Source organism: Centrocercus urophasianus, unplaced genomic scaffold (genome assembly GCF_019232065.1).
Source record: "Centrocercus urophasianus isolate 14NV4802_14NV808 unplaced genomic scaffold, USGS_Curo_1.0 seq_10, whole genome shotgun sequence".
Classification (NCBI taxonomy): domain Eukaryota; kingdom Metazoa; phylum Chordata; class Aves; order Galliformes; family Phasianidae; genus Centrocercus; species Centrocercus urophasianus.
The window spans coordinates 26775824-26788436 of record NW_024884142.1 but is presented as its reverse complement, the minus strand read 5'-3'; the positions used below and the strand labels follow the sequence as shown (position 1 = coordinate 26788436).

The 12613-nt window shown below is 38.0% G+C and overlaps 1 protein-coding gene across 7 annotated transcripts in view; it reads left to right on the top strand.

The window, feature by feature from the left end:
* Positions 1–12613, top strand: part of UBE3D (ubiquitin protein ligase E3D) — a 79467-nt gene that overhangs the window by 29610 nt on the left and 37244 nt on the right. Inside the window, exon 9 of one of the 7 annotated variants that reach the window (XM_042816652.1) lies at positions 8946–9115. The exons of the other annotated variants lie outside the window; for them this stretch is intronic. Within the exon in view, the coding sequence (XP_042672586.1) occupies positions 8946–8991 (46 nt within the window). The 3' untranslated portion in view covers positions 8992–9115. Of the gene's footprint in view, positions 1–8945; positions 9116–12613 lie in introns of those variants that run through there. 7 annotated transcript variants of the gene reach the window in all.

The following is a 12613-nucleotide window of genomic DNA, read 5'->3' as shown; positions in this document are numbered from 1 at the left end:
TAAAATTGCTGAAGTTTTACGTTTTAAGTGAAATACATTACTGAATTGCAGTCAAATAGTTGCTGAAGGCAGAACTGGTAGATGTACTCAGAAGTTAGATTGTCTGCACCTATTTCCCCTCTGTGTGTACTTAAGAGTATTACGTTTGGTCTGCGTTCTTCCCAGCCTTGTATGCTCTACCTGCATACGTCTTAAGCCTTCGTATTTTTCCTTACTTCACAGTGACAGAAGTAGATAATGATTCTTAGAGAGCCATCTGTGTACCTGGAGGCAGCAACACAGACATCACTGAGAGCTTCTTTGGGTTGTGATTTTGCTGGCTTACCTTGGGAAGGCAAAATTGTATGGTGTCTCTTCTAGAAGATGACTGCAGCCATTTTTTTTCAACTGAACACCTATGTCTCCAGTGCACTAACTTGGGCCTTTAAGCTCGTACTTAAGTTCTGTTGATACTGATCAAGGCTGCAGTGTAAAGTCAGTAGCAGAGCTGTTTAGAAGTTGATTTTTAAACATTTTTTAAGCATAATCATTTTTCATTCATATAAACTGATTTTTCTAAACCTTCCAAAACAGTTTTATTTCAGTATGGAAATGTTGCTGAGGTGCATCAGGCATTGTAGCTGCACTTTTTGTACAATTTTCTTTCCTTTTTGGCTAGCTTCTGAGTTGTCCTGTGTTCCTCACAAAGCAGTAAGACTAACAATATGTTGTATTTTCTCTTCTTTGTCAAAAGTTGATATTTCGTGATGAAAACAACTGCATGACCTACAGGAAAAAAAGCTGTTGAAATATTTCCGTACGTTTGTACACTTTTTTTTCCAGATGTTGGGCTTCCTTCAGAAGCTGGGGAGTATTTTTTTTTTAATTGGGGAAAGAAAAAAAGAACCCACAGTAATTCTGACTAGTTTGAGTGAATACTGTACTGCGAAGATTCGAAAAACAGATTTAAACATTACAGGAAGATGAGTCTTCAGATATTTAATGATTCAGTGCATTTTAAGTCTAATATCATTATAAAGGGAGCTTTACTTGTTGTAGTCACACCTAAAAATTTGTTTGTTGTTACTTCCCATTTCCATCTGTTTGCGTATTATTGCTGTGAAATTATATTCCTCTACGGTATTTTGAACAGCAGTGGCTGCATGTCATTAATAATATTAAGGCCTATTAGTTTTGAAGCATGCCGTGATGACTAAGCATCTCTCAACTTAGTTTGCATTTGTTTTATTGAAGATGGAATTTTGTAACTTCTGAAACTGCTGAGACTTGGTGGCTTCTGTAAAAGGAAAGGAGCTGATGAGAAACTGCTTTTGTCTCCCAGTTTAGCAATTCTGCAGATGCTTTTAGCACCTCTGCAGCTCTCTTGTATGGGTAGGACCATTGAATTTTATTCACAGTTGTCCAACTGGGTTTCTTTTATCACCATTACATATGATGCAAGTCTTTACTCTGCATATTGCTGAAAATTAAGTAGCAAATGGGTACCAGGTAGCTGTAAATGTTCATCGACTGTCTTCAAAAGAAACTGGAGAACATAGTGATATCATTGATTATGAAGAAGTTGATCTGAAGATTGGAAGATTTCTAGTGTCAGAACAGTGAGGTACCTTTTAGTGGGAATAATTTCCAAGAAGCATAACTGCTTTTAAGATGCAGCTCGAAAAGAAGATGAGGAGAGATTCTTCACTAGGGAGTGCAGTGACAGTGCAAGGAATAACACTTGTAAACTAAAAGGCAGGGAGATATAGTTCAGAGTTATGCAGAAGTTCTTTCCTCAGAATAATGGTGAGGCGCTGGCACAGCTGCCCAGAGAGCTGTGCGTGTCCAATCTCTGGAGGCACTCAAGGCCAGGTTGGATGGACTCCAGGTGACCTGAGCTGGTGGCTTGTGTCCCTCCCCACAGCAGGTGGGTTGGAATCGTCATGGTTTTGATTGTTTTCGGTATTCCACATCATAACATCATGTAGTGCACTGGGAGCTGAAGTGTTAATGCTCCAATCCCAGGTACCTGTCCCTGTACATCATGGAAGTCATGGGATCTGGCCCTTCCTGGTTGCGCAGTCTCTTACTGCCTTGCAGTGTGTGTCAGAGGGTGCTTTCCTAGCCATACCAAGCTTTTCAGGTTTGACATGGTCTCAGGAACAATCTCTCCTGTTTTATTTGATTTATTAGTCTCAATTTCAATTAGATTTTGTGATATTGGGTTATCTTGCATTCCGATATTATAGTTAGTAAAATAAGTTTTCCTCCAGAGATCATTGCTGCTGTTTTTTTGTTTTTTTCTTCCTTGAGCCCAGCTCCTATGTCCCTAGCCCTTTTCTCTTTTCCTTACCTGCTGCCCCCCTGACATGGGCATAGATTGATCTGGTTAACTGTGTGACAATGATCTTCAAGGTCACTTCTAACCCAAACAAGAATTCTGTGTTAAAATTGTAAAAATGAATACTTTGACACAGTTTCTTTTCATGCAGAGAAATAAGCTTTCTGACTTGGAAGAACCTTCTAGTTCAATGTTCCAGCTCTGTCACAGACCTGCCAAAATACTTTCCAGCTCTCCTTCACCTTGTTCTCTCTTTAGAGTGACAAGTTACCATGGTCTTGACTGAGCTCATGTTCAGCAGCATCATTGGATTATTTCTTTACCTGATTAACTTCATTTGCAAAGGGTTTTCGGTATGTTACCTGCAGCTGCCTTACTTCTGCTGTTGCATCACCTCTTTGAATGAGCTAACCTACTCGGAAGATTTGATTTTCACTGTACTGGAGGATGCGAATTAGTCCTTCTGTGCCTTCTTCACTTTTCATCAAATCTGTATTTTGCTCTGTTTCTAACATCAAGTTCCGTTTCAGCATGATCTTAAATTGGCTAAACCTACATTTAGTCTTTCATTTAAATATTCTCTCTTTCTGTTTTTTAATTCCAGTGCCACTCTTGTTCATATCCAGATCTCAGCTGCCAGGCTTCCTTTCCTGTTCCTCATGCTTCTAAGCTGACACTGGACTTCTTTGTTTTAGATCTATAATTCTTTTAAGAAAGCTCATAAAAATTAAAGAGCCGAAATCATCTGTATTCAGTTACCTGACTGTGTCAAGGTACATGTGTGTGGCCAGCATAGCCCACCCAGTGCTACTTCAGAAGGGCTGATTGTGATACCTCCAGCTCTGCCTCATGTCTGCAACAGGATTCTGGACAGCTCTACAAATGCTGCGGGGAGCTCCAGCAGCATGGCTGTGGACTATACTGACACTGTTAAATCTCTACAATTACAAATGGTGCAAGCTTCCGAGTGGTTAAGGCTAAAACTTGAGAACTAGTTCTGAGGAAAGGCAGGTTAAAAAAAAAAATAAATAAAAAAAATAAAAAATGAGGGGCAGTTCTGTGAAGGGTTGAATTTTTTGGTGGAGCAGCACTCCCACGCACATTAGAAAGCTGACCTGGCTGAGGACAGGGAAAAGGGGCTTGTGGAATGTTGTTCTTTCTAGATTTGTGGTTGGTTTTGAGGATTATTTTTAGGAAAGAAAATTGTGTGCTTGACTGCTGATTTCATTTATTTAGAGTTTAATAGCTTTTAAACCTGACTTGTAGCTGCACATAGTATTTTAATGCCAATATTGTTTTCTACCATGCATAGAGGAGACATCTGCACAGATTTTGCCATAGTCACATCAATGAGTTAAAAAAAAAGATGATACAAGTAAACTGTTCCAGGGAAATAATAGTTTCAGTGAGAAGGCAAAAGTATGGCATATGGGGAAATTTTAACTTCAGTAATTAGACTTTATATTGGCAGAGGTGTGGACCCAGTGAGTGGAAGTAAGTTTTGCTTTTCTGAAGTTCTCAGGATTGGCTGATTCTGTGTTTTGTGATGATCCCTACTCTGCAGCAGGTTCCTGTAATTACATTGTGAAATACTGAATTTGCTTCGCTCCTGAAGTCAGTTACATTGGGGGGGAAAAAATAGAATAACTTTAGAGTAGCAAGCTGAGAGCATTTTGTGAATAGTGATTACAGCATTTATTTCTGCAGTAGGATAACTTCTCCCTTTGGGTTCAGACATAATGTTCTGGAGTGTCTGTTATTTGTGTTTACTTCCATATGGAATATAAGCAGCATTGTGGAAATGATTTAGTTTTACCCGGAGGTTTAAAAATCTGGGGCCAGAAAACATTTTAATCTTTAGTGTACTGAAAATCCATTTCAACTTCAGAAATGGCCTCCTGCTTGGCATAATAGGTTTTAAAAAGGGAATTAAGGTTTATGGAGCATATGCAAATGTTCATGTGGCACAGTTAGTATGAATGAGAGCATGAGAACATCAAGGAAAGTGCTTTTATGCTGTGGCTGTGGAACCCAGGGGCTTAGTTAGGTACAGGGCAAGAACAACGCTGTGCTGTCACGGATTATACAAAGCATTGTTCATTCAACCTTGATTTTTTTTTTTTTTTTTTTAATAACTTTCCACTTGCCTGGTTGATTATTCTGAGAAAATAATTGTTATTCCTTGTTAGTAGTCTAGAGCCCTGAATGAATATCTGAAATCAGTGCTGTTAGGATAGAGTATTGAAGATTCTGTGTGCTCCTAAATGCTGGTGTTAAGGTTGCTGGTTGATCTGATTGTGAGGAGGAGCAGTGCAGAAAGAGAGGCAGGTAATTGGAGAGGCCTGGTAGGAAAACACTTGCATCTAACATGAGTACAGTTCACACCATTTGACTGGAAGACCGAACAGAGATAACTTTGTCTTGTTAAGTGATCAGGTAAGAGCTCTGTGGCATATGGACCATAGTCCCTAATGACATGCTTCCCTGGTCTTCACTGGTGATTACCAGTAACATATTACTGGAAGGGGATAGTACCACATTGCTTACTGGGTTCGCAGTCTGCCCATGAAGCAAACCATTCTAGTGCTTCTTCCACTGACTAGATGAGGAACTTGGACTGGCTCACTTTAGCCAACCATGCTTTTCATTCAGAATTTAGCTTGGATTGGTTGCTGAGGTCACTGTACCAGCTGTTGGTCCTGCCTTTGCAGCATGGATAATGTGCTTATATTTCAAGTCCTTAACCTGCTGCAGCTCATAGCATGTGGTTGAAAGTAAACTTCTGCTGGTTGTCCATTGCTTAAAGATGCTGCCGTGAACTGTGTCAATTTAGGATATGAGCGATGAGCAGTTCTGATATCCAAGCAGGGTCACCAACTGGGGTTTCTCCATCAGCTGTCCTAGGCTGGCTCAGTCAGGTCACTGGTTGCTGAAACCATGTGGTTTAAATATCTCCTAATGCACACCATGCACAGAACCACCAAATTACTGGCTTTATAGCCATATATTCAAACTTTGGTTCTGCATGCTTTCTATTTTGGCTTTAACATTAATTTTTTTAAACAATTAATCATTACTTAATCAACCTGTGCTGATTTATCATAATTGCATCTATAAATCTCTTTCTAATGACTATACACATGAATTTCAATAGTCCCTTCCCTGAGACCACATTAGTCAGCATGAGTTCAGACTGATACATAGACTTTTTTTTCCCAGACTCATAAGGAAGTGTAAAAAATTTATGCTCTTGCTTTAACAAGGTCCACTGAGGGTTGGGTTTATTTATCTAAGTCCTTACTAAAGACAAAAACTTTTCTATGTTTAGCAAAGCAAAGCTGCTTTTCAGATGGTACAGTGCACTTGAAAAATGACAGGGAGTTGTTAAAAATAGAGCTGAAAACATGGAGAGAAGGAAGTACGAAGGTTCTTTCCTATACATCCCTTTGCCCTAAAGCTAAAGTTACTATTCAACATTGGTATAAAAAGAAAAACGTGTTTACAGCACCTCTTAAATTTTAAGGCCATTTCACTATGCTATGAACTAGCAGTGGAGAACAACTGTCACTGTTAAAAGGAAACTACTTGCCATACTGAAGAAGAAAGATGCTGGAAGATGCAAATGGTCTGCCTCATTCTCTAGGAAAAGAATTCATTCTCCTGTACAATTAATAAGATTTCCTAACCTCATTTTTCAGCACTCAAATCTCTACTTTTTGTATGTGAAACAATTTTTATTCATGTGTACCTTTGTTGGGACCTCAGTTTTGCATCCCCTGCTGCTTCCTCTTAGGAAGATACAGATGGAGAATTAAATGGACTGAAGAGTCCGGACAGACTGTTTATTAGGTTTTTAGATCCTTTCTTATTGAATTAATTAGAATACTAATCAATATATATTTTTATCTATCTTTGCATGATAGGTTTTGTATTTGATTGCCTGTTTAAGTTTTCCACATTTTACATAGCACAAAATAATTCTCACATATTGAATGTAATATTTATACACAGGGACCCTTGTATTTGTAATATGATAGTTGACACCATGTGTCTTATTTCTACAGTATGCTATCTGATTTGGATCATTCTTAAATTAAAGTTATATTTTCATGAAGAGCTGTAAAAGCACCTATGGGGAATACTGCTATTGCTAGCATCCTGGTATTCAAAACTCAGGATGTGCCAGTATCAATAAATACATTTTCCTGCTGAGTTTTCCTGCTGTATATATATAATTTTTTTTTTGGAGCTCCCAGCCTGAAGAAGGAAGAAGTCTGTAAAATCATTCCTGTATGAGAGTTTGGTAAAAATGTATTCCAAGAGAGAGCAGGGAAACTGTGTGTTTTCTTTGGGGCTTCTGCCGAGCATCATGATGCCTGGAGAGGCTGAGAGGCAATCTGTTTTCTTACCCTTTTTGGAGGGAGGAAGATGGCACGGAGAAGTGCTGCTCTATGATCACGCAAGGAGGCTTGTTGCTTTTACAGAAGCTCCACTAAAGTTGAAAGGCAAATAGAAGTAACCAGCAGAGCTGTCATTCAGTAAGATTCTATACATTCTTGGGGTTGGTTTATGGAGAAAATACACAGATAAATACTGTTTCATTCTCTGAGGGAATGAAGTATGTGGCAGTACTTTGTGTCTGCTTTGCCAGTTACACCCTCTTTCTACCACCATTGACGTTTAAACCAGGCAGACAATTTTAGAGATAAACCCTTCAAGATGTGACTTACTTGAGGAGGTTTACTCCTGTTTGCCCAGCTTAGAGCAATGGCTGAAATGCTGGGAGGTTAAAAAGAAAAAAAAGAAAGAAAAAAAAAAAGAATTTGAATGTTTTGTTAATCACAGGCTGTCCTTTTATGTCATTTGTTCTGGTACATGCATTTGGTACTCCTTATAAAGTGATGTGCTAGTCCGGCTTTTAGCAGTAGGTCAGTAGCATGCTGCTTTGTATCCTCTGAATCCATCCCAAGCACAGTTAGGCTACAGTTATTGACATACATAGGGGAAATAAAGCACAATCTGTTGTAATTTATATTAAGGTGTATTCCAGGAAGGAATCAAGAGGTGCTAAAGATTAAGAAAAGTATATTAAGGGACAAAATTATTCCCTCATTCTGAGCTGTAGGCATACCTGTGACTACAACCAAGAAAACTTCAGTCTGCAATCATAGTAGAACTGTTGCTAATCTGGGTGGTGATAACCACTGGTACTGCCATCCTCCAGAATGATAAATTGTTCATTAACAGTGATGTGGCTGCAGCAATCTGAATTTTTATTGTTTTCAGCAAAACTACTTGAAGTTCCTACCACCTGTTTTACGTACAGTAAGGCATTCTAAAACTGCAGCTTAAAGCCTTAACACAGCCATTAAACTAAAGCAGCACATTTCTAAAGCTTTGGCCATGCAGTTTTTACAGGAGCAATTTGCTGCTGCTTTTAGAGGGACCACGTTGCCTTGCTGCTGAGAACTCTGCCATTACATTGTACTTGGGAGCAATGCCAGCAATTCTGCATAGTGTGGGTGTTCAAGAGCAGTCGCAACAAACTTCAGCCAACTCCTAGAAAGAACTGTGCTCCCATGCTTTCTTGATCTGTGTTTTGCTTGTTTTTTTTTTTTGTTTTTTTTTTTTTTAAATGAGAAATTCTGTGTTAAACTTCTACTTCGAAGAGTAGTGAGTTCTGCTCTTGCACTCAGTTAAGAAGAAAAGATGTAGGTAATTTCAAAAAGCAGTTCAAAGGGATACATTATGAATACGTTAATTGTTTTCCGTGTTTTCTTGCTCTCTTGATATCCTGTTTACAGGATATAAAACTACCTGTGTATGGGAAGGAGAGCTGCAGATATGGTGAAAGGTCTGAGGGCAAGGTGGATGAGGAGTGGCTGAAGTCCCTGAGTTTGCTCAGCCCTCAGAGGAGCTGAGGGAGGCGTCATGGCGGCTACAGCTCCTCACAGTGAGAGGAGGGGCAGCGCTGAGCTCTGCTCTATGTGACAGCAACAGCACCCAAGGGAATGGCATGATGTTGTCAGGTGAGAGTCATGGGACTTAAGGACAGGTTCTGCACCATGCACCAGAGCATGGTGGGTGTGGAACAGGCTGCCCAGGGCAGTGGGTGCAGCCCTGAGCTGCAGGAGTTACAGGAGCATTTGGACGCCGCTCTCAGTAATGGGGTTTGAGCGTTGGGTGGTGTGTAGAGCTGGGAGTTAAACTCGATTCTTGTGGGTTCCTTTCAACCTGGGATTATTCTAGTCTAGCCTCCTATACGTTTGCCCATCAGAAGTCCTGCAGGAGCTTTGTTTTTTCCATGAGCTTGTATTGTTTGCAGTCAAATGCTTTGTTGAAAGTTAGAACTGTGGGGTTTTTTTTGTTTTTTATTTTGGTAGCTTGGGCTTTTATAGCTTCAGCTGTTACCATAAACTCTTGATCTTGCAGAGTAATGAAGAATTTCCCCATACACAATTACTGTTATGGATTGACTGTGGATATAGGTGCTGCTTCTGTACGTTTATGCACTCTGGTTTTGCTAGTAGGACATGTCATGGGAGGTAGCCAGCAGGCTTGAGGTTTTTTTGTATCCAAGATCAGTTCTCTCAAAATTAAAATTCCTTTTTCTCTTTATTCTCAGATCAGATTATTTTTGCTTACCTGATGCTGAAGCTCAACGAAGATGACAGTATCATAGATGTACTCAGTGGCCATCTGTGTGTAGTATGAGAACTGTCATGAATTTTAAGTTTAGTGTATTTGCAAATTGTTCATGGTCCCACACATCTACATGTCCCATGGAACATAAGTCTGCCCTATAATTGATGCTTGATCTAGCTTTTCAAATATATTTTTTAAGCATTATGGATCTGGAGCGTGAGGGTGACAGGATAGGTGAACACCTGCTAGTCCTTCACTGTGATATTTAAGTATAATTTCAGAGATTCTTACAGCTGAAGTTCTGCTTGGTCTATCTAATACTGTACAATTATTGCTGCTTTACAGTGAATGAAAATATTTCATGAGTGATAGAGTTTGCAACTGAAAATTAATGCTTTGTAAATTGCCTACCTGCCATCTGGAAGAGGGAAGACAACAACAACAACAGCAACAAAAAGGCAGTTGGCACCCAAAAACCTTTAATCTGGTGGAGTGTGCCAAGCTTTGCTTTGAAATGATGTGCTCCAAGGCAAGTTACTCCTGGACTGAATTAAAATCTAAAGATTTATTTCCATGCAGAAGGATAGCCTTCAGAGGAATACCTCTACCTATCTGTAAATGATCATATCTGTGTTGGCACAGTGTGCTGATGCAGTTTGGTTTTCTGTTGTTTTTTTGTTTTTTTTTTTTTTCCTTTTTCATTTTGAGAAAACAAGAATTGAATTCTGTGAGCTAAACACAATTCTCATTTGTGCTAGTAGTCTTTTTGTTTAACAGCACTGAAGTCATCGTAGTTACATATAAGTAAATAATGGACAATTGAGTCTAATAAAAATGTGTGTTGATGCAAAACAAAAGAGAATATGATGTGTACGTTACAGGTAGGCAGCTTTTACTTCTCTGACTTTCCTTAAATAATTTAAAATAATCAAAGCTCATTGAGAAGTATTGAAGTAATTTAAAATATGTAAATAGAAAGAATGTAGGTAAGATTCTTATGCAGTTTTCTCATGCAAACAAAGCCATTCAATACATGTCTTTCATTGTACTTTTTAGCATGAGGTACTTAATCTGTGCTATATATTGGAGTTACCAATGAGAAAATTATAGGTGTAACATTTCTGGGATCAGGTAGGATAATTTTACTTAGAATGCCCTTTGAAACAGTACCAGAACATCTGATATTCTTATGCCAGCCACTTTGAGAGATATGGCAATGAGCAGGTGGTACTCTGAGATTAAATTTGAATTTACGTTACAAGCCTTTTTTATTAGTATGAAAGAACTTATCTCCTGCAAATGATAACATGTTGAATGTTTAAGGAGGGCTCATGTTTTGTAGGTTAGGATGTTTTAAACCTCTTTTTTTATTCTGGATTTTTATCTAACTTCTTTCTTACCCACCTCCAGAAATACATGGTTGCTCGGTTTAATAGAATAAAGCCAAGAGAATCTTATTAATGGTTATGTCATCACATGTTACATGTGTGCGTTATGTTACTCTATATTCATTTCTATAAAATTAATAAATTATTTGTATGCTGTTATGTGTAAATACATATGTGATGTAAGTGTCAGAAATTTTATCGCAAGACTCCTTTACAGGAGAGTGTTTAGGACTGTTTTGAGCTACAGAAGTTCAGTGTTAAACTGTCCTTTCGGTATGATGATGCACTGGAAAAAAAAAAGGTTCACAGCTTAGAGGTGGAGGTGGAATGTTTTTATTGGCCACTGTTGTCCATTGCACTAAATACTAAAAAAAAAAAAAAAAAAAAAAAACAACTCGTGTGGGTTCCTGGATTATTGCTGTATGTCCTCTTATTCCCCTTAATGTGTTCCACTGCTCTTGCTCATCCCCATGTAAGAATACCACTGGGTTACATTTTTATTGTTGCCTTGTCACTTTCAAGAGATTTAATATCTGTTAATTTGGGGTGCCATACAACTAGTGAAGATCCTAGGGAAGGTCTGCTCAAAAAATTACTTGACGCTCTCAGCTGCTGAAGGAGAAAAGTGAACCACATTTGAACAAGACTGCAGATGTTGTTTTAAGAGGAAAACAGTGCCTTGGTTCTGTAATGAAAGTTTTTTCCAAAGGAATGTATTGTAGGCTTTGAAAGTACTGCACTTCTTACTGTTCTGTATTATTTAAATTTTGGCAAGAGCTTAGAAGCTAATGTGCATGCACTGATTTTTGTAATTTTTTAGATCACTGCAAGGATAATGAGAAATATAAATAACTTAGCCTCCTGTTATATTAAGTATGTAGACATCATCAACTGTAATTTAGAATTGTTTTTAGATTAAATCATTTTTACAAATAGTTATTTAATTTAGCAAGTTTGTCCTTGGGTTCAATAAAGTCATCTGTCATTTATATCAGAACTGCTGCTTTTGGAAAAGGAAACATTTAACAACATTCAGTGAATCCTGAGAGTCTGTCAGCTTTTCTATTACATTCTTCAGCATGGCTTTTATTTAACAAAACACTGAAGCCATAGCTACCTTGTAGTCATCTCTTTCAGGTGTTCCTCAGTATTTGGAACCCTAACTGTAGAGCATCTTTACTTAGATTGTAAATAATCAGGTGGAATTAGCCCAGTGCCTTTGCAGTAGCATGGATTAGTTCTTTGAGTAAGAGGTTTTTTGTTTTCATTTTTGATTTTTGTAGACTACCCCAAGTTAATCTATTAAGAGAAGTACCTTGCTAAATAAGAGATAGGGATAAGGTTGCTCTGGAAAGTGAAAAGGGAATTTACCTGTTCCTCTTCAAAAGCAATCTGTTTTGTATTTTGCTAAGACAGGTGCATTTTTGAAGTGAATGACATGCACAGTAGAAGATGATTACTTTTGATTAATAACCTTGGCATTAATGAAAGAAAAAGCAGCTCAACTTCTTCTGAACAAAAGAAAAAAAGCAGTGAGACATTTTGTCCAGTTTTTTTTTTTTTTAAACATTCCAAAATCTTAGGTTCCAGTCATTTCTCTAATGACTTTTAAATACGTATCAAGATTTTTCTTGTTTCGCTGGTATGCCATGACCTGAATGGTAACTGGGTTTGTTTGCTAGAACTTAGAGTCAAGGAATTGTAAAAGAAATGTTATTCATTATTTTGGTGTTGTAAACATTGCTTCTAAAGACATTATTTTCTCATCTTATTGTCTTATGTAGGCATGGAGCAATTCCATAATGACCATTGGAGAAATACCTGATGAATCAAATTTATGCATCTGAAAACATTATGATCAATTACTTCTGTTGGAGAAGTAACTGGTTTACCTTTAGTCTTATCTGTAGTCATGTCTGAACAAACGTTTTCAAGTTTTGCTCATCTCTGCTTTCAGAATCAGTTGTTCGAGTTTCAGGAAAGATTTGCTTTTTTTTCTAAAGAGAGGCAAATTTCACATTTATCCTATAAACAGCTTTGAAAATATTCTGACATTTGTGTTTTTTTTTCTAATTGTCTTGCTCATTCTGCTGTAGGAGTTCTATTTTCCTGGCTGTATTGCTTTGACTGATGATATCATGGTCTAAACCTCTCTTTCACACTTGTTCCTTGGAGAAAGTACTGAAAGGGATGGGAGGAGGGTAGTCTCAGCCTTTCATCTTTATTTTTTTGTTGTCAGTATTTCCAGTTTGGAAGTTTA